We start from the raw sequence: 20,227 nt of genomic DNA, 5'->3' as shown, positions 1-20,227 counted from the left end.
ACAAATCACATGCTTATTGTGAATCATGAAACGCTACAATGAAGAATCATTAACTTTACCACATTAATAAAGTGGCACGCGTAGGGAGGCCAGAAATATTCACAGATTTTCCAAACAAATCAGTGCCGCTCACTGCTATACAGAAGCACAAGGCACACTAAAGAAACATTTTATCGTCGCCATAAGAACTAGTATAATTACGTGTTAGTTTGGTTACACAACATAGCAATGAATAGAGACCATGTAAACCCCCAGAATTGCATATCTCTACATCTGTCTGTCTTCAAAGACCAAAAAACTTCTAATTACAGCAAAATTCATGAAAAGGCAGCATTTTTAGTCGCTCCAGTTATCTTTATCTGCTGAAAATTTTCGTTCTTTTCTATTATCTTCTTCCTGCACATGTCAGACATTTCGATAGTATTCCATTTTAGACAAAAGTATATGTCACAGCAGTTGAACAGATTAGGGTAAAAGGAAAAGGAACAATGAGAATTCTTCTCTCTTGAAAGTTGAAACTACAAAAGATTTATAAGCACAACGACAATGAAATTTCTCTTTGCGTTTGATCAAAAGACCAAACACCAAAAGCCATAATATGCAAAAATATTTTACTTACTACTAAAGCAAAACAACGCAAAAAAATCATGGTGGGCACTTCTCAAAGTTTCATACAAAAAAAAAAAAAGTAGACTTCTGTGTTAATCAGCAAATAAAAACAGTAATTTATGATTGGATGAGTAGAGATGTTTGTGAAGCGATACCAAGTCATTTATAATTGCACTGGGGGGAGACCACACAAGAATTTGCCGATCATTGCTCCCAGTATACAGCTCCTATAAGCCAGGATATTATGATAAGCATGACCCTTCAAAACCATTGTATCAATGCATCTGTACGAGTGTATTCTGTTCCAGATTACTACGCTCAAAGTAACTCTTACCTGATCCTGCAGATTGAAATAGCAGCAGTTGACTAATTCATAGTGACCACGAAACGTTTGGAGTGTCAAGCCGGACCACACATCACATGCCTAGCAAGATAAAGAGGAAAGGTTAGATATGAAGTACGACAGTCCCCTTCTCCCTTCAAAATTTCTTCATTCCTCTTGTAATTATGGTTAAAATGTAGTTCAGGATAAAAAGGTTATGGCACCTTCACAGTTGCCATGCATGGAACAAACACAAGAGATGCGTCTTGGTTAAGAGCCAGATGTAATGATTTGGTAGTCTGTGGGCGCATTTCTTCATATTTGGCCAAGATGTTCAAGCCAGATTCAATATCCCACAATCTTAATTGTGCATCTGAGCCTGAAACAGAACAAGTGTTTAAGAAAAGAGTTCCGTAGTAAAAATGAAGCCATAACCAGAGAAAACCAATTTGTAAAGTTAAAGATCTATTTCTAGTCACCTGCTCCAGGTCATTCAATTATATAGTGCTACAAAAAGTGTTGCTATGAGAATTTATAGCGATAACCTGAGCTCAGAAGATACATGCCATCTCCACTTGCTTTTAATCCAGTCACAGCACCATAATGAGCTGTTGCTCGATCATGACTAGAAGACATTCCAGGATGTGATCTCTGCCGCACAGGCATTCTTAAGAGATTTTGAGGCTTACGAAGGGCTTGCGATTGTTTCATCCCATTACCAAGAGGAGTTTTTTTCTTAGATACAGACTTATTAGCCAAAGAAGATGACCCTGCAAGGGATGTCCTTGCAACAATCTGGTAAAAGAAAAAAGATCAGATTATTTACAAGAAAAAAACAACAGATAGTGTCAAGCTTGCCATAAGCATGCGCTTTAACATTAAGATTTTTCTGGATAATAACAAAGTATAAACTACTCTGTTGTAGTGTTCATTCATGCATAGAGAAGAAGTTGATTTAAACGAAATAAGCAGCCTATGCATGAATACAGTGAGTTTGTGACTAGATAGATATGAACTCTAAAGGAAAGGTTGTTTCAAGTTTTTTCTGGACAAGGTATTATGCTGGTGTATGGTGTAGACGTGACAGTAAGATTTTTCTTCCAAGTAGAAACAGTCCATAGCATAGCAACAAAAGTGAGAACTGGCCATTAATTGAATGAATAAAACCAAGGTTGTTAAACTCATAATCTAGACCATAGGACCGTGCAATTTTAGGCCCAGATCATGTCTGGCAAGTCAGGGCCGGTCACCAAAACATAAAAAACTGGGATTGGGTTAACTCATCAGTCAACTTGGTAAGATCAGTTGACTCATCCACATTGACTTGAGTTTTACTGGTTCGACTCAATGGGATTTCTATTAAAACATTTATTGTTTCAACTAGATGGGCTTTCTATAAAAAAACAAACAAGCGCCCGAAGATGATGCAACATGTGAGGCTACAAACAACATATGAGATTCAAGGAAATGAAAGCCCTAATCCACTGCCGGACACGAGGGCTGTTGCTGCATCTATCCTCACCAACCGTTGAAGATGCCACTAGCCATCACTTCGCTTCTCATAACTCAAGTACTATTCCCGTCTCTCCTCTCCTCCCTTCTCCTACCTTCTCTTTGGGTCTCTTCCCTCTTCCTTTCTACTATTCTCTCTCCTCTTACCTTGTATAAATCTCTCCTCTCTTCCCCTATCTTCTCTTCTTGTTTCCCCTCACTTCCCTTCTATAGATTATTTTTTCCTCCTCTTTTATTCTACTCAGGTTATTATCTGATGCCTCATTCCCTTTGTTGCATGCTTCTACCGTACTCAGCATATTATTCGATGCCTCTTTCTCTTTGTTGCACATGGGCAAGAGCATCAAATACTAAGCCAGTACAATAGAAGCATGCAATAAAAGAAAAGAGGCATCAGATAAGTCAGAGACAGTAAGTAGAAAAGGAAAAAAAAAATAGAACAGTAAAAGAGAAAATAGGAGAGATGGAAGGACAGGAGAGGAAAGGAGAGAATAATTTAAGAGAGGAGAGACGAAAGGAGAGGTTAGGAGATGGGAAGAGAGGAGAGATAGGAATGGAACCTCCAAGGCTACCAGAGAGGAAGTGACAGCCAATGAAATGTTGAACAGCTAACGAGGATAGATGCAATAGCAGATCCTTTGGCTGCTACCAACAACAGTCGCTTGTCTCCTCGTTGCCTATATGATGCTATCGGAATCATGTCACAGCCTGGCACATCGCCTCATCTTTGGGCATTTATTTGCTTTTAGTTTTTATATAAGGCCCATCGAGTTGAATCAATAAACTTAAGTTGACTTGAAAATGTCAACAGATCTTACAAGTCGACTCCCAAATCAGCCCAATCCTAGCAATGACTAGCCCAACGGCCAGGCCTAAATTGGGTCGTGAGATCGCACGATCCTATAACCCAAATTGCAAGTCTAACGACCTTGCAAAGAACAAAAAATAACTTACATGAGAGTGTTTGAATGGTCTATTGCTATATGACTGTTTATGCAGTTATGCAACCTTAAATATGGCTCTGTCCGCATTTTCTTGGAGATATATTCAAAGGTTGGTGTGATGTAAGAATGTCAGAAATGTGTACGATAGATTAAAAGCACAATCATATGTCGACTCCCAAATCAGCCCAATCCTAGCAATGACTAGCCCGACGGCCAGGCCTAAATTGGGTTGTGAGATCGCACGATCCTATAACCCAAATCGCAAGTCTAACGACCTTGCAAAGAACAAAAAATAACTTACATGAGAGTGTTTGAATGGTCTATTGCTATATGACTGTTTATGCAGTTATGCAACCTTAAATATGGCTCTGTCCGCATTTTCTTGGAGATATATTCAAAGGTTGGTGTGATGTAAGAATGTCAGAAATGTGTACGATAGATTAAAAGCACAATCATATGTCAAGCAAGCATACCCCTTTTGATGTGTTTTCAAGGAAAGGAGGTCGCCTTCCAAGCTGACATTGTGACTGGTCTAAAACACGGAAACATCCTGCACGTCTAATGTCCCAAAAACGTATTGCACCGTCGCGACCCCCAGTCATCAAAATCCACTCACTACAAGTAGACCATTCCAAAGTCATGACTCCATCTGACATTGCAGACAAACACTGTAAGAATCCTTGAACATCATTTAAGTCAACTTTTGTACATTTAGAAAAGGACATTCTATGAAAATAAAAATACATGGAACAAATCACTGGATATGACAATGGTCAATAATGTTACAGTTACTGCATACAAGATGGTAAAAGATAATAGGTTATCACACATGTCAATTATTGTTGTGTCACTCTCTTTAATCTTAATGGACCAAGAAAAAGTACTGCATACATATGTATGTAAGTAAGTAAGTAAGTAAGTAAGTATGTATGTATGTATGTATGTACGCACATATATGAATATTATACATGTGTTTGTCAATATGTGCATCCTCCAAGATAATAGCAAATGAAAATGGCAGAAACCTGAGTTTTACATAACTAAGTCAACGGTTCAGCCTTTGGAAAATTATTCCTCTTCATGATAGGTGTATGAGCCTTCTTTCTTATTCTAAATTTTCTTTTAATGTATCATGTTTATGTTTCAGTTGTACAAGAGTTGGCATTTAATTTCATTAATAAATTAAAGTGAAAAAACATATTTCAAATTGAAAAATTGGTATAACAAAAAATTCAAGTGCGGTTGGTAGGAATTTAGGAATTCCTCAAAGTCCAGTTTAGGTTCATGCTGGATCAGTTAATTAGATAACTTAGTTTCACTGATAAAGTAAAGCATGCAGGATTTATTTTTTATAACAATATGAGGACACTAAAACACTTCTTAGCTACCCATTCAGTTCAATAAACCAATAATATTTTGATGTATGAAGTTCAACCAAGTTGGAACAGCGTTACAATCATAAACTAGATCGAACACCAATTGATATATACCTAAAAGCCCACTCTAGATGCATGCTAGATCAGTTAGTTAGATAACTTATTTGCACTGACAAACTAAAGCATGCAGCAGGATTACTTTTTTATAGGAATATTTGGAAGTTCAATACTTCTTGTATACCTCAAGGTCCAGTCTAGGTTCATGCCAGATTAGTTAGTTAGATAACTTATTTTCACTGACAAACTAAACCATGTAGCACAATTACTTTTTGATAAGAATATTTGGAAGCTCAATACTCCTTGTATACCCATTAGGACCACCAAAACAATAATATTTTAACATATGAGGCTCAATCGAATTGGAACAGCATTACGGTAATATTTCTAGAATGAACAGCAATTGATATATTAAGTTCCTACAGTGGAACAGTTTAAAGGTAATTCCAGTGTATCTTTCTAAAATAATAATCAAGCTTAGTTAGTGAAGGACCTACTTAGAGGACAAACTGCAAAACCATATTATATTAGAAGCGAGAACTTTGATCATGAGTAACAAAACGATGTAAGATCTGTTATTCTCCAATACTTGTGCAAGTCATACAATATAAGGCATCATCACTTGGAAGATAATAACTAGCCATGACAGTTCAATCTGCATCGAGGCTCACATGACAAGGTCTGCCAGTTAGGAGAAAAGAATATCAGCTGAAGTGCTACTGTACAACCAGCAAGTGTAACTATGTTAGACTCAGTCCACCCAGTTTAGAGACCATTCCAGTTTAAGCCTCTCGAATCACAATTTTGTTTTGTGTCCCAAGCAGATACCTAGATTGTTATATATAATGATGAGAACTGGAAATCCAATCTCATAAATGTTATTTAATTTATAAAATATATATATGAGGTCTTTCTCCTCTAAAATCCATTCAAGAGAATCTTCAAATATTAAAGTGTTAAACAATTAACAGTGAAAATTCAGAACTCTCAGGTTCTATAGCACCATCTTATTGACCTTTGACCCAATTAAATGCAAAAGCTAATTACCTATTTAGCTCAATATATCTTACCTAAGTGATTGAATATGTTACTTAAAAATGGAAGTGAATAACCTCTGATATATCATGAGCCAAGTGGCATACCATGTATCATGATCCAGACCAGATCATTTTTCAGGCATTAGGTCCTTATTGTTAAGAAATTTAAAACTGGTTAGCAATAAGTAAAGATGAATATAACTTAGAGAGAGAAAAGGGACTTTGTATCGGGAGTCTGTATCAATTCAGAATCATAATACCAAGTTATTACCCTCTTCTCTCAAGCTTAAGCTTATAAGCTTATATTTTCAGTATAGCCAAGTGTATAATCAGCAGATCCTTGTCATAAAGTTGAAGGCAACATAATAAGCCTGTGATATGTACAAAATGCATCGAACACAAGCAAAATATCAAAAAACAATCTCACACAAGAATAATTTTTGTATCTTACCATGATGATTTAATATGTTTGAGGAAATGCATGAACTGAGAGATCCAAGCATGTGAAATGGTGACCAAAAAAAAAAGCAAAACATTGTCTCATGTTAGGTGTCTCTTACCACGATGACCCGATAATGTATGAGTGAATGCTCCAGAAGCAATGTCACAGAGACGAACTTGAACATCTGCACTCCCAGTAGCAATAAGCATGTGTGCCTTAGCTACTGAAGACATTGCTGTGCCATAAACCTTTCCAGGCATTTTAAAATCCATGACACCCTAACCATTAGACATGCAAGAAATAAGAAATCATGTAGATTAAGATACATGAAAGATAAATCAACGAGAAAAGCCTACCTGAGTCGTATTTGTATCCCAAACCTTGACAAAATGGTCAAAAGAACCCGTGACAAACAAGCCTGTGTCTACTGGATACCAGATGGCAGTAGATATAGCAAATTTATGTCCATATTCATGTTGCTTGTCAACCACAAATAGACTCCTGTGTCTCGCAATCAGACCTTCCTCATAATCAGTTGCACGTTGGATATCATAAACAGCAGCTGATCCATCCGATGCTCCAGAAAGTAGATATCGCCCCTCTGTCAAGTCAACCTGACCATGTTGTCAACTTATATGACCATAACACTGTCTCTAAAGAATTATTCACTATGAAAGATTATGAATCTAAGTTCCATAAAGAAACTATTCATTGTCAGTTATGCCCTCAGCAAAAGAGATGATTACAATCGATAAAACAAAAAGATCAAGTAGGCCATAGAAAGAAGTCGAATGTTCTTCTGTCAACGATGGGTAATGCTACTTTTCACCCGAATTCTGCTACTTCTATTTCCTTAGATCAGTAACGCCCAGGAGGAAACAAAAGAAGGTAGTGGCAGATCATAACCATGTCGATGCATAAAAAGGGATAAAACAAGCAAGTACGGTTGTAAAGTTACAACATTGTGGAAATTCTCGAATAGGAGGATCCGTCCAGAACCGAACGAATTCTCCGATTCCATGATGAACACGCAACAAGAAGGAAGGAGGTAGAGATCGAAGAGGGACCTGAAGGGCGTTGACGGCGCCGTGGTGGGGGCTGACGATCTCCTTGTGGTTGGAGAGGCCGAGGGCGGAAACGCGACGGGAGCGGACACGGCTGGCGAATGTGATCGGGGGCAACTTACCCGCTTCCCTGTCCCTGACCTCCTTCCACATCTCCTACCTCGCATCTTTGTCGGCGATCTCGCCGCCGCCGTTGCAAGCAAGAAACCGAACCGAACAACCCAAGATTCGATCCCTCTCTCTCTCTCTCTCTCTCCCCTCAAGGACGAACGAGGAAAGGAACCAACAAAACCAGACAAGGAAAGCTGCCACAGCTTAACAATAACGGCGAAACCTCATCCGGTTCTCTCGTGTTGTCTCATTTCCCTAAACTGATCAACTTTGCTTACTCAGTCCTTCGATTTCTAGTATTTATGCAAAGGTTCTTATGTTGCTCTTTCATGTTACACATTAAATGCATTTATTTTATCTTTCACTAATCTTCGTTCAAACCGCTGTTCAAATAATTTATCATTCATCAAAGAACACAAAATGGGATGGAATGAGATGAGAGAGAAAGAGATTGTTTATGATTTAGTTGACAGTAATATGCGTAGATCGTTACTACTCATGGAAAAACATTATTAATGGACCGTAGAACTCATCTATCAATATTATATTTTCAATACGAAGGAATAAATGATATCATCTATAAATAGTATATGGTAAGGACCAAGTTGATGATCATATTGATGTGGGGGAGAGTCTCTGGTGCTTCCAAGTGGGGACCTCTGAAAAAGGACATGCTGTTTTTTTTGTTTTCTTTTCCTTAAGAATGCTCTGTTTTTAATTTTATTCAAGTAGAGATTTTTTTTATTTTTTTTTCAATTTTACTACTAAAAAGGCATGGAGGCCTTTTTCGATCCTTTTTTATTTTTATTTATTATTTTTTTTCCATTGCTGGGTTTGGTTTGATTCATATTTAGTTAAATAAATTTGAGTCGGTTTCAAAGTTTTTAATTAGATACATCTACATTTTAACACATTTTTTTAAAAAAATTTGCTAGATGATTTAAAATTCATACCAGCATAGATTGTAGATATTTATATTTTGAAACAATTTTTAGGACAATATACTGACATATAATATTTCAAAACACTAAAATGATCATAAAATTAACAAAACATATTGAAAAAATATACATTTTTTGACTTGGATTGTACATTTTTATGTCTTCCAAAATAATTTTAAACTTTTTTTTATTTTTTAACAAGAAAATTTTGAATATTTGTATATATTTAAGATTATATAAAAATAAGAACTTGGATTATAGAGTTTATGGTTTATAAAATATTTTAATTTATTATTTTATATCATGAGTTTATTATTATTATTATTTTGGTTTAGTTTAATTTATTGCATCAATTCTTAATGGCAATGAAACATCATATGCAATATGATTTTGGGTTCAAGTGATGAAAACATCACCTTTATAGTTGGAAGAACATAAAGCCCTCTCCAGAACCTTGTATTGCTGAAAAGCCTGGTGGAGCATTATGTATATCTTCTTTGATTATTAGGATAGTAAAGAGTAAGAACGCAGAAAAGCATCAGTAGCTATTTTCTTCAGTTATTCATCTAACAATAAAACACAAAAGTATTTAGCATCAATGGCAATATCTTAGACTACTGGCCGTAACAGTTAGTGATGGCGAACCAATAAATTTGCAGATAAAATATATACTTCACTCTGTCTCGAATAATAAAAAACAAAGTCATCCATACTTTAATTGGATTGGCTATAAAAATCTCACACTTCCTAGGCATAGTGAAAGGTCAAGATTTTGCAGATTGACATGCACTGTATGACAATGTATTTGCATGCTATGAAAAACAAGATTTTTGAATCAGAGGTCCGCCCTCCCTGGGTATCTTGGAAAAGGGATCACATCTTTGATATTCTCCATGCCAGTAGCAAAAAGAATCATCCGCTCGAAACCGAGTCCGAATCCGCTGTGCTTGACGGTACCAAAGCGACGGAGGTCTAGGTACCATTCATATGGCTCAAGCGGCAACCCTGACTCTGTAATTCTGCAAAAGCAGGCAGGAAACAAGAGAATTAGAATGATCTCTACCGACCTAGATTATCCTAGCACAAAGTATCACTTATATTCTGAAAATAAATTGAGAGGAAAAAAGCCAATTAGCTTCAATTTGTCAAAAATGTTAATTATCCACAATTTTGGCAACATACAGTAATTTCTACATCTAGGTTACAAAGAATTCAAGATTGTGACGGAAGTAAAATGGAACTGAATTTAGAAGGGAACCGGTATGTGAAATAATTTTCCTGTTCTCTGGAACACATGTAGCATGCCTCTTAAGTCCAGGAACAGCCAGGAAATTTGACGTTCTTTTTCTTGCAGACAAATGCAAATATTGCTTGCATCAGATGTGCATACAAATGTGTTAATGTAGCCAGTAGGTGTTTTGCCTGATCAGCCTCTAGAAGGAGAAAAGGTGGTAGAAGAATTGCGTGCATATTATATTCAAGTTGATAATAAAAGGTCTAGAAAGCAACACAATCATGACAAGTAGACAAATATTTGTATACCTTTTTATAAGCACATCTAACCTCTCCTCCCTTTGGCTTCCACCAATCAGCTCACCAACCTAAAACATAAAGAAGTGACATAATCTGTTAAAATGTACTATTTGTAGTAATTCAAATATCTGTGTTTGTTGCTGGACCACAGAGACAAACCTAAGCTTATCTCTCAAAAGAAATAGACAAGTGAAAACACATTACCAAAAACATAAAGGCATACCTTAGGCACAAGCACATCCATAGCTGCTACTGTCTTTTGGTCATCATTGAGCTTCATATAAAATGCTTTTATTTCTTTGGGATAATTGTATACAATCACAGGCTTCTTAAATAACACCTCCGTTAAGTACCTTGACAGTCCAACAGACCATCATACTGTGAGGTTTCCAAGAAAATAGTCAGAAAAGTACTTATACATGCGTTTCACATACCTTTCATGCTCTGATGCTAAATCAATTCCCCATTCTACCTCATTTTCAAACTCCTTGTCTGTGACATTCTTTAGAAGCTGCACAGCCTTCGTATATGAAATACGCTCAAACGGCGATGATGAAACAAGCTTAAGACGCTCTATAGCTGCGTTATCAAAAGTCTTCAGAAATTCCATATCTTCAATACAGTTGTCCAGTAACCATTGGCAGAGAAATTTCACGTAACTTTCCGCATACTTCATGTCATCCTACAATGCATAGCCAATAAAATTATCTACAGAGATCATATACAAGACTAGGATATAGACAAAAGAAACATCATGTCAAAAAATTCAGAACATAAAACAATAAATAAATAGATAAAACAGATAATAGCCAAATTCAAAATATTATTGCATAGAGTACTAGGTAAAGAAGACACTTCAACAAATGAAACAACTATATCCACATGCAGTACCTCCAAATTTGCGAATGCTATCTCTGGCTCAACCATCCAAAATTCCGCTAAATGCCGTGACGTGTGCGAATTTTCTGCTCGAAATGTTGGTCCAAATGTGTAAACGTTACCCAGGGCACAAGCATAGGTCTCGACCTGAAGCTGACCAGATACAGTGAGGAAAGCTTGTCGCCCAAAAAAATCACCAGCATAATCAATCTTCCCATCTTTCTGAGGAATCCCAGCTTTCAACTTAAACCTTTCTTCCAGTCGCGATAGACTTTCTTTTGCCTTGATGAGTTCAGAAACCGAAGCGCTGATCTCTTCCTCGCTTGCTTTTGATGATTTTAGCTGTGAGACTGTCTCTCCTTTCTCCTTGACAAGAAGCTTAGCAGCTTCGATGTCAGTTTCTGATGGTCGAGGGCTCTGCTTTAACTCTTTCTCTTCCTTTTCTGCTTTACTAAAAAGTGTAGTAACTTGAAACATTTCACCAGCACCCTCACAATCACTAGTAGTGATTATAGGAGTATGCACATAACGAAATCCATTTTTCCTGAAGAATGTGTGGGTTGCATAAGCCAGTTCATCTCTGATTCTAGCAACAGCTGATATCTGCAAACCTTTATAAATCAATAAAAAGTTCCTCATAATAATGAAAAAAGCAAAACAACAAAAACATGAAGACACAGCTAGATCAGGTAGGCAAACAATGAAATAACCTACATGCAACATATGATCATCCACCATAATTAGTGCATAAGTGCAGTGTTGATAGAAGAATATATTTCCTAGTTTACTGAAATAACTGTACAGCACATCAACTTGTCAACCAGTAGTATATGGTCTATTGTGGAAAATACATAAATTTGTTGCAACCATCATCCAGCTGTTAGGACTCTAGCTTGGAGAGTCCTAATTGAGAGAGACATATGTAAAACTGTTAGGACTCTAGCCAAGAGAGTCCTAATTGAGAGGGACATTCTGTTAGGACTCTAGCTAAAAGTCCTAATTGAGAGGGGCATTCATGTAGGAGGTTTTTTCTTAGAGAAGAATTAGGAGTTATAAGGGAATAAGAGTCTTGAGTAGGAGTCCTATAGAAATAAGAGTCTTAAGTAGGAGTCCTATTAGGATTTAGGGTTTAGAAGCCCTATAAATAGCCATGTATTCCTTCTCTTTTCTTAGACAATAGATGAATCTTTTCTGCAGCCTTTGAGCAGCAACTTGGAGGGAGGAACCCCTATAGAGTTCCAAGGAGGCCGATCCCCTAAAGAGATCAATCCCAAGTTTAGAATCTGCAAGAGTTCTAACACCTGGTATCAGAGCAACGTTCTTGGCATCTCGCTGCCCTTCCACTGTCATCCATCAACCCTCCACAACCGCCCAAAGCAATTCCCACAATTGCTTAAAAGATCGTCGCCGAATTCCGCCATCATCTCCACCACCGCGGATCATCCTTTGATCTCCTCGTGAATTGCAACAGGTTCTGGTTTCCTACCTTGCTGCTGCTGCAATTTAGTTATCCTTATTCGAAAAAAAAAAAAAAAAAAAACTGTTCCTATATTGCTGCATAAACCTTTCGTCACAAAGTTTTCATCTCTACGACGAAAAATACATTACAGAATTCCAATCGCATAGTACCATCTGTTTGATCTTGCTACTGTGCTTTTTTTATCCAAATTTCTATAAACTTTTTATGACATCTTCGAAACTTCCTAACAGCAGATTTCCCTTTGGTTTTTTCAAAAAATTCTCAATATAAACCATTGATCTTTTACGTCTAATCTGCTATACTTGAAAATCTGCACTATAAAATTTCAGCCGCATAGCACTGTTTGTTTGATCTTGATACTATATTGTTTCTATCCAAATCTCTACGAAATTTTTATGATAGCTTTGACACTTCCTAACAGTTGATTTACCTTTGGTTTTATCAAAAAATTCTCAATATAAACTACTGATCTTTTACATCCAATCTGCTATACTTAAAAATCTGTGCTGCAGAAAATTTCAGCGGCATATTATTGCCTTAACCCATCTATTGGCAATCTTTTTTTAATGAAATTTCTTATACACTTCATATATCATCTTGGCTTCCATCTAAGATTGATCTATAAAGAAATTCATCTCAAAAAAATGATTTTGTGTTGTTGCAAATTTTCATCGTAACCCGCTGAAATTTCTCGACGAGAATTCTGCTATCGCAACTTGCACCAATTTCCTTGCTGTTATACTGCCAAAATTTTCTTGATTAAATTAGATATCCTTGCTGTCATATAAACTGTGATTTTGCTATCAATTTTCTCCGCAATTCTCAAGTTTTTGGTGGAAATTACGTCGAGAAACCGTTGTTTCTTCGACGACAATTCTGCTCTTACAAGACAGCACATACTTGCTGCAACTTCCACTTATTTCTGTCAAACCTTTGCTACCATCTACCACAGATCCAAAACTTTCATCCACAGCCCTAAAACTCTACCAAACCACACCCTCAAACTGCACCCAAAATAGCCACAAAACAAGCCTAAACCGCAGCCTACATCCACCAATACACCAACCCTTTCGACCATCACTTCTCTCAACCTATACATGCCTTTAACCTGATTAGGACGCTCTTTACCGAACTCAGATTGGACCGACCACTAAGCCCGAAGAAAACATGTCAAGGAGAGAGCTTTGCCCAATCACACCAAGCCCAAAGATATGACTTCCAAGAGAGGGGAAGCTCTATGACCAACCCTAACTATCCATGCATGAGAGTGGACTTCCCTAGATGGGAAGAAGGAGACCCAATTGGTTGGATCTCGCGCGCGGAGCGATATTTTCGGTACCATAAAATCGCGGATGCATCTATGGTGAAAATTGCAGCTATATATCTTGAAGGGGATGATATACAGTGGTTTAACTGGTTTGAACATACTTATGGAGTCCTTTCATGGCGACAATTCAAAGAAGGACTGCTGATCCGCTTCAGACCAACCGATTACGCGAATATTGACGGACAACTAGCAAAGATCCGACAAACCTCTACCATTCAGGAGTACCAAACCAGGTTTGAAAGGTTATCTAATCAAACTCATGATTGGTCTCAAAAACAGCTATTAAGAACCTTCATTAAGGGCTTAAAGCCGGATATCCGAGGAGAAGTTAAAGCGCGACAACCGTATACGCTTATGGCAACCATCTCTTTTGCACGACATCAAGAGGAGCAATTGAACCATGAAGCTCGGAGGACTAGGGTCGCTCCTCAACCAGTAATATTGAAGCCCTTAGCCCCCCCACTTTCAACCAAGTCCCTACACCAAATAGGTTAACAAGAGAAGAGCTTCGGGAGCGATATGCGAAGGGGTTATGTTGGCATTGTGATGAGCCGTGGAGCCGTGAGCATCGCTGTAGTAAAGGGAGACTTCTTATGATTGAACCGATAGAAGAAGAGGTCATTGAACATCCAAAAGAGAGCCTTGAACATGAAGAAGAAGATGCAGAAGAAGAGCCACAACCGACCAAAGTTACGGTACATAAACTAGTTGGCTACTCAATCCCACAAACGATGAAAGTTGGAGGCCTTCTCAAACAACAACCGATCACTGTTCTCATCGACACGGGCAGCACTAATAACTTCCTAAACAGTAAGGTTGCTGTCTATATGAACTTACCTATTGAGAATTGCAGCAGGTTTATCGTTAAGGTCACCAACGGACGGATTTTGAAGTGTGTTCATAGGTGCCCGCAGGTGAAACTGTTGTTGCAGAACCAAGAGATAATTGCAGATTTCGTCCTCCTCCCTCTTGATGATCATGAGGCCACACTCAGAATTAAAGGGTTGATGACATTAAGTGATATATCTTGAAATTTTATGCAACTATTTATAAAATTTTACAGTAAGGAGAAACAGGTGATACTGCATGGGAAACGTGAGGGCGACGTAACGATGATTTGCACACAACAAATGGAGAAGGTTTTGCATAAAGCATGTAAGGGCTTTTTGGTACAACTTGAGCAGCAAATTAAAGGAGAGCCAATAGAATTTGAAGTTCCAAAACTATTTCCTTTGCTTGCTGAATTTTCAGATATATTTAATGAGCCGCACAACCTACATCTTACTCGTCGGCATGATCATTGTATAATGATTTTTCCAGTCAAATCTCCAGCAAATACTTAGCCATATCGGTATCCACATCTCCAGAATGATGAAATATAAAGGATTTTAAAAGAGATGCTTGAAACAGGAGTTATTCGGCCAAGTTGCAACCTCTACTTTTCACCGATGCTACTTGTACACAAGGACGGAACATGACGAATATGCGTTGATTACCGAGCTCTCAATGGCATAACCATCAAGAACAAATACCTTATTCCAATAGCAGATGAATTGCTAGATGAAAGGGACCACAAATCTTCACAAAGCTGGACCTTCGATCCGAGTATTATCAAATACGAGTGTATGAAGAAGTCATACCGAAAACCGCCTTTCGAACACACAACGGCCACTACGAATTTTTACTTTCTTCAACAAAAGATGAAATATCTTGAGCATATCATATTAGAGGAAGGTGTGACGGTGGACCCCTTCAAAATTGAAGCAATGCAAAACTGGCCTACCCCGAGGAACATAAAATTGCTACATGGCTTTTTGGGTTTAACAGGCTACTACCGTAAGTTCGTGAAAAACTATGGAAAGATCAGTGCACCACTTACTTCCTTACTGGAAAAAGATATCTTCCAATGGTCGAACAGAGCCTCCACTGCCTTCGACAAACTTAAGGCAGCCATAACGACGACGCCGATGCTAGTGCTACCAAATTTCAACCGACCATTCGTCATTAAGGCCGATGCATCTAGAGACAGAATGGGAGACGTTCTCATGCAAGATGGTCAACCACTCACATACATTAGCAAGACATTGTCTCCCCCCTATCAAAACATGTTAACATATGATAAGGAGATGCTCGCCATTGTGCACGCAGCAACGAGGTGGAGATCGTACTTGATTAGACGATACTTTCAAATCAAGACCGACCATAAAAGCCTAAAATATCTCTTGGAGCAGAAGATCTCTTCCCCCGAGCAGCAAAAAATGGGTAACAAAACTTCTTGGATTTGATTATGAAATAAATTACAAAAGGTGGAAAGAGAATGTTGTTGCAGATGCGCTTTCGCAGCTACCTGAGCAAGCTGAATTTTCGGTCGTTTTACTTCCAACCAGCGACTTCCTTGAGGATATTAAGATGGAATGGCAGGAAGATTCGGAGACCAGTAAGATACAAAAAAAATTAGAGGAAGCACCAAGCTCCGTGGCTCATTACAATCGGGACTCAAAAGAATTATGCTATAAGGGACGCATTGTGTTTGTGACAAATTCTACTTGCATCTTCAAGAGCAGATTTTGGACAAAGTTATTCCATATGCAGGGTACTAAATTGAAAAAGAGTACGACATATCACCCACAAACCAATAGCCAAACGGAAGTTTTAAATAGGTGCTTGGAGACAGCCCAAAGCCACCCACCAAATATGACTACCCAAAGAGAACTCCAGACCCAACCAAGTGTCATTATTGATCGACGGATCGTGACTCGACGACGACGACCCACTAATGAAGTGCTAATACAGTGGGCGAACCTACCAATAGAAGATGCCACTTGGGAAAACTATGACGACTTGAAGATCAAATTCCTAGAATTCACGAATCATCAGCCTCGAGGACAAGGCTGATTTGAAGAGGGTGGGTCTGTTAGGACTCTAGCTTGGAGAGTCCTAATTGAGAGAGACATATGTAAAACTGTTAGGACTCTAGCCAAGAGAGTCCTAATTGAGAGGGACATTCTGTTAGGACTCTAGCTATGAGAGTCCTAATTGAGAGGGGCATTCATGTAGGAGGTTTTTTCTTAGAGAAGAATTAGGAGTTGTAAGGGAATAGAAGTCTTGAGTAGGAGTCCTATAGAAGTAAGAGTCTTAAGTAAGAGTCCTATTAGGATTTAGGATTTAGAAGCCCTATAAATAGCCATGTATTCCTTCTCTTTTCTTAGGCAATAGATGAATCTTTTCTACAGCCTTTGAGCAGCAACTTGGACGGAGGAACCCCTATAGAGTTCCCAGGAGGCCGATCCCCTAAAGAGATCAATCCCAAGTTTAGAATCTGCAAGGGTTCTAACACCAGCTAATCATAAACACGTGGATAATTATGATCATGTAAAAACCCTTGTGGGACTTCAACTTCATGTGCTGGTCTTGCAGCCTTATAAATGTCGTGTTGGACCTTCAGAAAAAAAACTAAACTGAATATTTAAGTCTCCTGCTCTAGAGCAAGCTATCAAAACGGTCCACTGACTTCATGAACATACAGACATTGTAAAAAAAAAAGATTAACATAAACATATTACCCAATTGCGTCTATACATTTTGCTATATCCCCATGTGCTTAAATTTTATTAGTGAAATGAAAGATACCTAAACAATTAGAAAAGGTGTGGAGCCATAGAGAAGTTTAATTAAGCAAACAATTCAACAATAATCATGTCATGTTTTCATCTACATCTTTGTCATTGCCATTAGGTTCATCACATTTACCACTCCCATTGGGTATTATGCAGGGTTTGCAATCGAAGACGTGTCAATATGACAGGAAACTTATAACTCTTTGCCAAGACATAAGACTCGCAAAACTTTTATCAACTCAAGCACCTTGACAAGACTCAAGAGTTGCAAAAGTTTAAGGGATGTAGGCTCTTGACCACCAATAATGCAAAGAAATGAGCTTCTTTCCCAGCACAGCCATGTAACATAATGTTGAAAGTTAAAGATATTTCATATTTAAGAAATTGCACACAAGATGATGCCTCTATATTAACTTATTGGTACTTCAATCAGATATATACCTAAGTGAAAACATTTCTTTGCAAAAATGATTGATTAACATACCTGTATGCTTAACAGCAAAGGAAAAACTTCTTGGTGATAAAAAGACAAACCTTGCATATGGGGATTTCTTGTTCCTCATTTAGTGTTCAGGAGCTCAACGACGAATTATGAAGAGATCCCAAAAATGCATTTGAGAATCCAAATATAACAAAGCAATGAGGTAAGCTTCGAACTCATGTACACTAGTGATTATTTGGATTGTCATCCTTATAATAAGAGTTGAGAGGGCATCAAATAAGCAAAAATATCATGTTATCACAAACTTAATTGGTTTTATCTAAGTCTGTCCGCAAATGGTCAACCTCATCAGAACCTCTTATGGACAACTACACATAACCTATGTTTAAGCCTTAAACGACCACAAAAGCCAACCAAAATGAGATTGTCAAGTCTACTTCAAGCGCTCTATATGTTGTGTAAAGAATGAATAAAACTGAAAGATACGGATATACACAAGTATTACATCGAACACTCTGTTTACAATTTTATCCGTGACAAGGCATTGATTCAACATCTTCAATGTCAAGGTAAACATCATCACTTCATACTGGATGAGACATCAGGTCTATGATCAAAAATTTTAAACAAACTAATAACAATAATAATACTAAAGAATTCATGCAATGTGCAACCTTCGACTGACACCAAATAAGAATAGACCCAAAGAAGGCAAGGCAAGAAAAGAATAAACACCTTTATGTACACTATCAGGACCATGTTTATAAGCGCATGTGGACGATGTAAATTGAAAATAAGAGAGGGCTATATATAGATAATAAAGGAACCTAATTTATGGTACACATATGATCCCTAGTCAGAGAATAAGTACTATGCTACGATTTATAGTCACTGATAGGAAACAAACTGAACTAGGCAATACACATTGATCGTTCTGCTCCTCATGATTTACAATGGGTTGCTCTCTTGTTCAAATAAGAAGCTTCAGATTATGCAAGAACAATATTTGCAAGTGAATAATCACCAATATTTTTAAGATACAAACAAATCATAAATAATAAAGTTCCCGGAGAAGAAAGTGGCGAATGAGTACCGTGTTGGTGCGCGCTCTGAGGTGACCGAAATCGCGAAGGAACTCGAGGGTGAGCCCCTTCCTCGTCTTAGGAAGAGGATACTTGGCAGGATCCACGGTCCCGACCTCGAGGACGCTTTCCACCTTGAGCTCAACGCTCTGCTTCGCCCCTTCGGGCGGCTTCTTGAGTTCCCCCTCCACGAGCACGCACGTCCCCGTGGGCACGAGCTGCGTTAGCGGGTGCACGGCGGCGTCTACGATCACCTGGAGATTGGCGAGGCAGGAGCCATCGTTGAGCTCGAGGAAAGCGAACGAGCCCTTCCCCTGCTCCCTCCCCGTCTTCACCCATCCCCCAACCACCACCTTCCGACCCACCAGCTCCTCCGTCGCACCGCGGACGATGTCCTTGATGAAAGTCCGCGGGCGCGAGGGCTCCAGGGCTGCGTCATCGCCAGCGGAGGAGACGTCCTTCGCCTCCATCTCCTGGGTCAGGGGGTTGGCAGTGCCGGCGGCGTCGAAGGCACTCGAAATGGGGTGGCGTGTTTCTCGCCTCGACTTCGTTTAGGGTTTCTTATATAGTCTCGAGACGGCGTGTTCGACATTAGGGTAGATGTGGGAGTACCGAACTCCAGTTCCAACCACACAATTAGTGGACCCCGCTTCAACCCCGCTCCCCGCGTGTGATAGGAGAGAAGTATTTTGGTTACGTGAGTTTTGGGATGTTTAATATGGAATTATATTCGATTCCACGTTGCAGCGCCCTACTAATCGTGGTTGGCCACGCCTCGTCGACGCTCGTCATTGGTCGAAGCGACGCAATGAGCAAATCAGGCGCCTTCCATGCGAATAGTCGTTGACTACGCCGATGGTCAACCGGCCCAACGTCAATCCCATGACATCAGTGTATTCGTTGAAATGGGTACGACTAACTAATGTTAGTTACAATCTTCAGAATTTTAGTGATTAACTGTAAATTAATAATAGTAAATCCACTGTGACAAAATAAACAAACTCAAACTAAAATGGTATATTTAATATTGATCTATAATATTGCATGGGCTTTCATCATGAGGGGGGATGAAACTTAGCAATGGAATTTGCCTTGGTCTTTCAGATCATTGAATCATGCACCCTCCTTTTACAATACCAGATTTTTGGGTCAAGGAGTCATGGCACTCAAAACAAAGGGATGGAATATTATAATTAAAATTATCTAAAAAATATATTAGGTATTTTACCAAAAAAAAAAAAAGAACTTCCAATGTTAGGCCTTTACCAAATGATGCCTCCTAATTAATTTTCACCCATGGGTCTCTTTCGTTATTTTGATAAAAATAACACTCTTGTATCTTTTCTAGTCACCATAATCATTATCACTCTAGTCGTCATCGTTGTCACCCCCTACTCCCACTATGAGCGATGCCACTTGTCGAATCTCCTCCATTCTTTTTAGCCTCATCCC

The 20,227-nt window shown here is 38.5% G+C and overlaps 2 protein-coding genes across 4 annotated transcripts; both read right to left on the bottom strand.

Annotated features, from left to right (window-relative positions):
* Window positions 1-31: 31 nt before the first annotated feature.
* LOC135676507 (WD repeat-containing protein ATCSA-1-like) lies at window positions 32-7,738 on the bottom strand. Of its 3 annotated transcripts, none has more exons than XM_065187771.1 (9): window positions 7,367-7,738; window positions 6,656-6,913; window positions 6,418-6,577; window positions 3,861-4,036; window positions 1,477-1,726; window positions 1,156-1,310; window positions 944-1,033; window positions 765-868; window positions 32-396 (listed from the first exon to the last, which is right to left on the bottom strand). In XM_065187771.1, exons 1-8 carry the CDS (start codon window positions 7,514-7,516, stop codon window positions 773-775), a joined length of 1,335 nt encoding a protein of 444 aa, XP_065043843.1. In that variant the 5' UTR covers window positions 7,517-7,738; the 3' UTR covers window positions 32-396; window positions 765-772. The 3 variants fall into 3 exon arrangements, with proteins under 3 accessions (XP_065043843.1, XP_065043842.1, XP_065043841.1); XM_065187770.1 differs by having other exon boundaries at window positions 765-836; window positions 7,367-7,737; XM_065187769.1 differs by lacking the exon at window positions 32-396 and having other exon boundaries at window positions 418-836.
* A 1,311-nt stretch (window positions 7,739-9,049) lies between these two features.
* Window positions 9,050-19,306, bottom strand: LOC135676506 (asparagine--tRNA ligase, cytoplasmic 3-like). The gene is made up of 6 exons (XM_065187768.1): window positions 18,787-19,306; window positions 10,840-11,430; window positions 10,383-10,630; window positions 10,172-10,301; window positions 9,958-10,016; window positions 9,050-9,434 (listed from the first exon to the last, which is right to left on the bottom strand). The coding sequence occupies exons 1-6, from the start codon at window positions 19,243-19,245 to the stop codon at window positions 9,251-9,253; spliced, it is 1,671 nt and encodes a 556-aa protein (XP_065043840.1). The 5' UTR covers window positions 19,246-19,306; the 3' UTR covers window positions 9,050-9,250.
* Window positions 19,307-20,227: the final 921 nt, after the last annotated feature.

The sequence above is a fragment of the Musa acuminata genome, chromosome BXJ1-6, assembly GCF_036884655.1.
Source record: "Musa acuminata AAA Group cultivar baxijiao chromosome BXJ1-6, Cavendish_Baxijiao_AAA, whole genome shotgun sequence".
NCBI lineage: Eukaryota > Viridiplantae > Streptophyta > Magnoliopsida > Zingiberales > Musaceae > Musa > Musa acuminata.
Note: the sequence above shows the minus strand (reverse complement) of the source record. Positions and strands in the feature narration are given on the sequence as shown.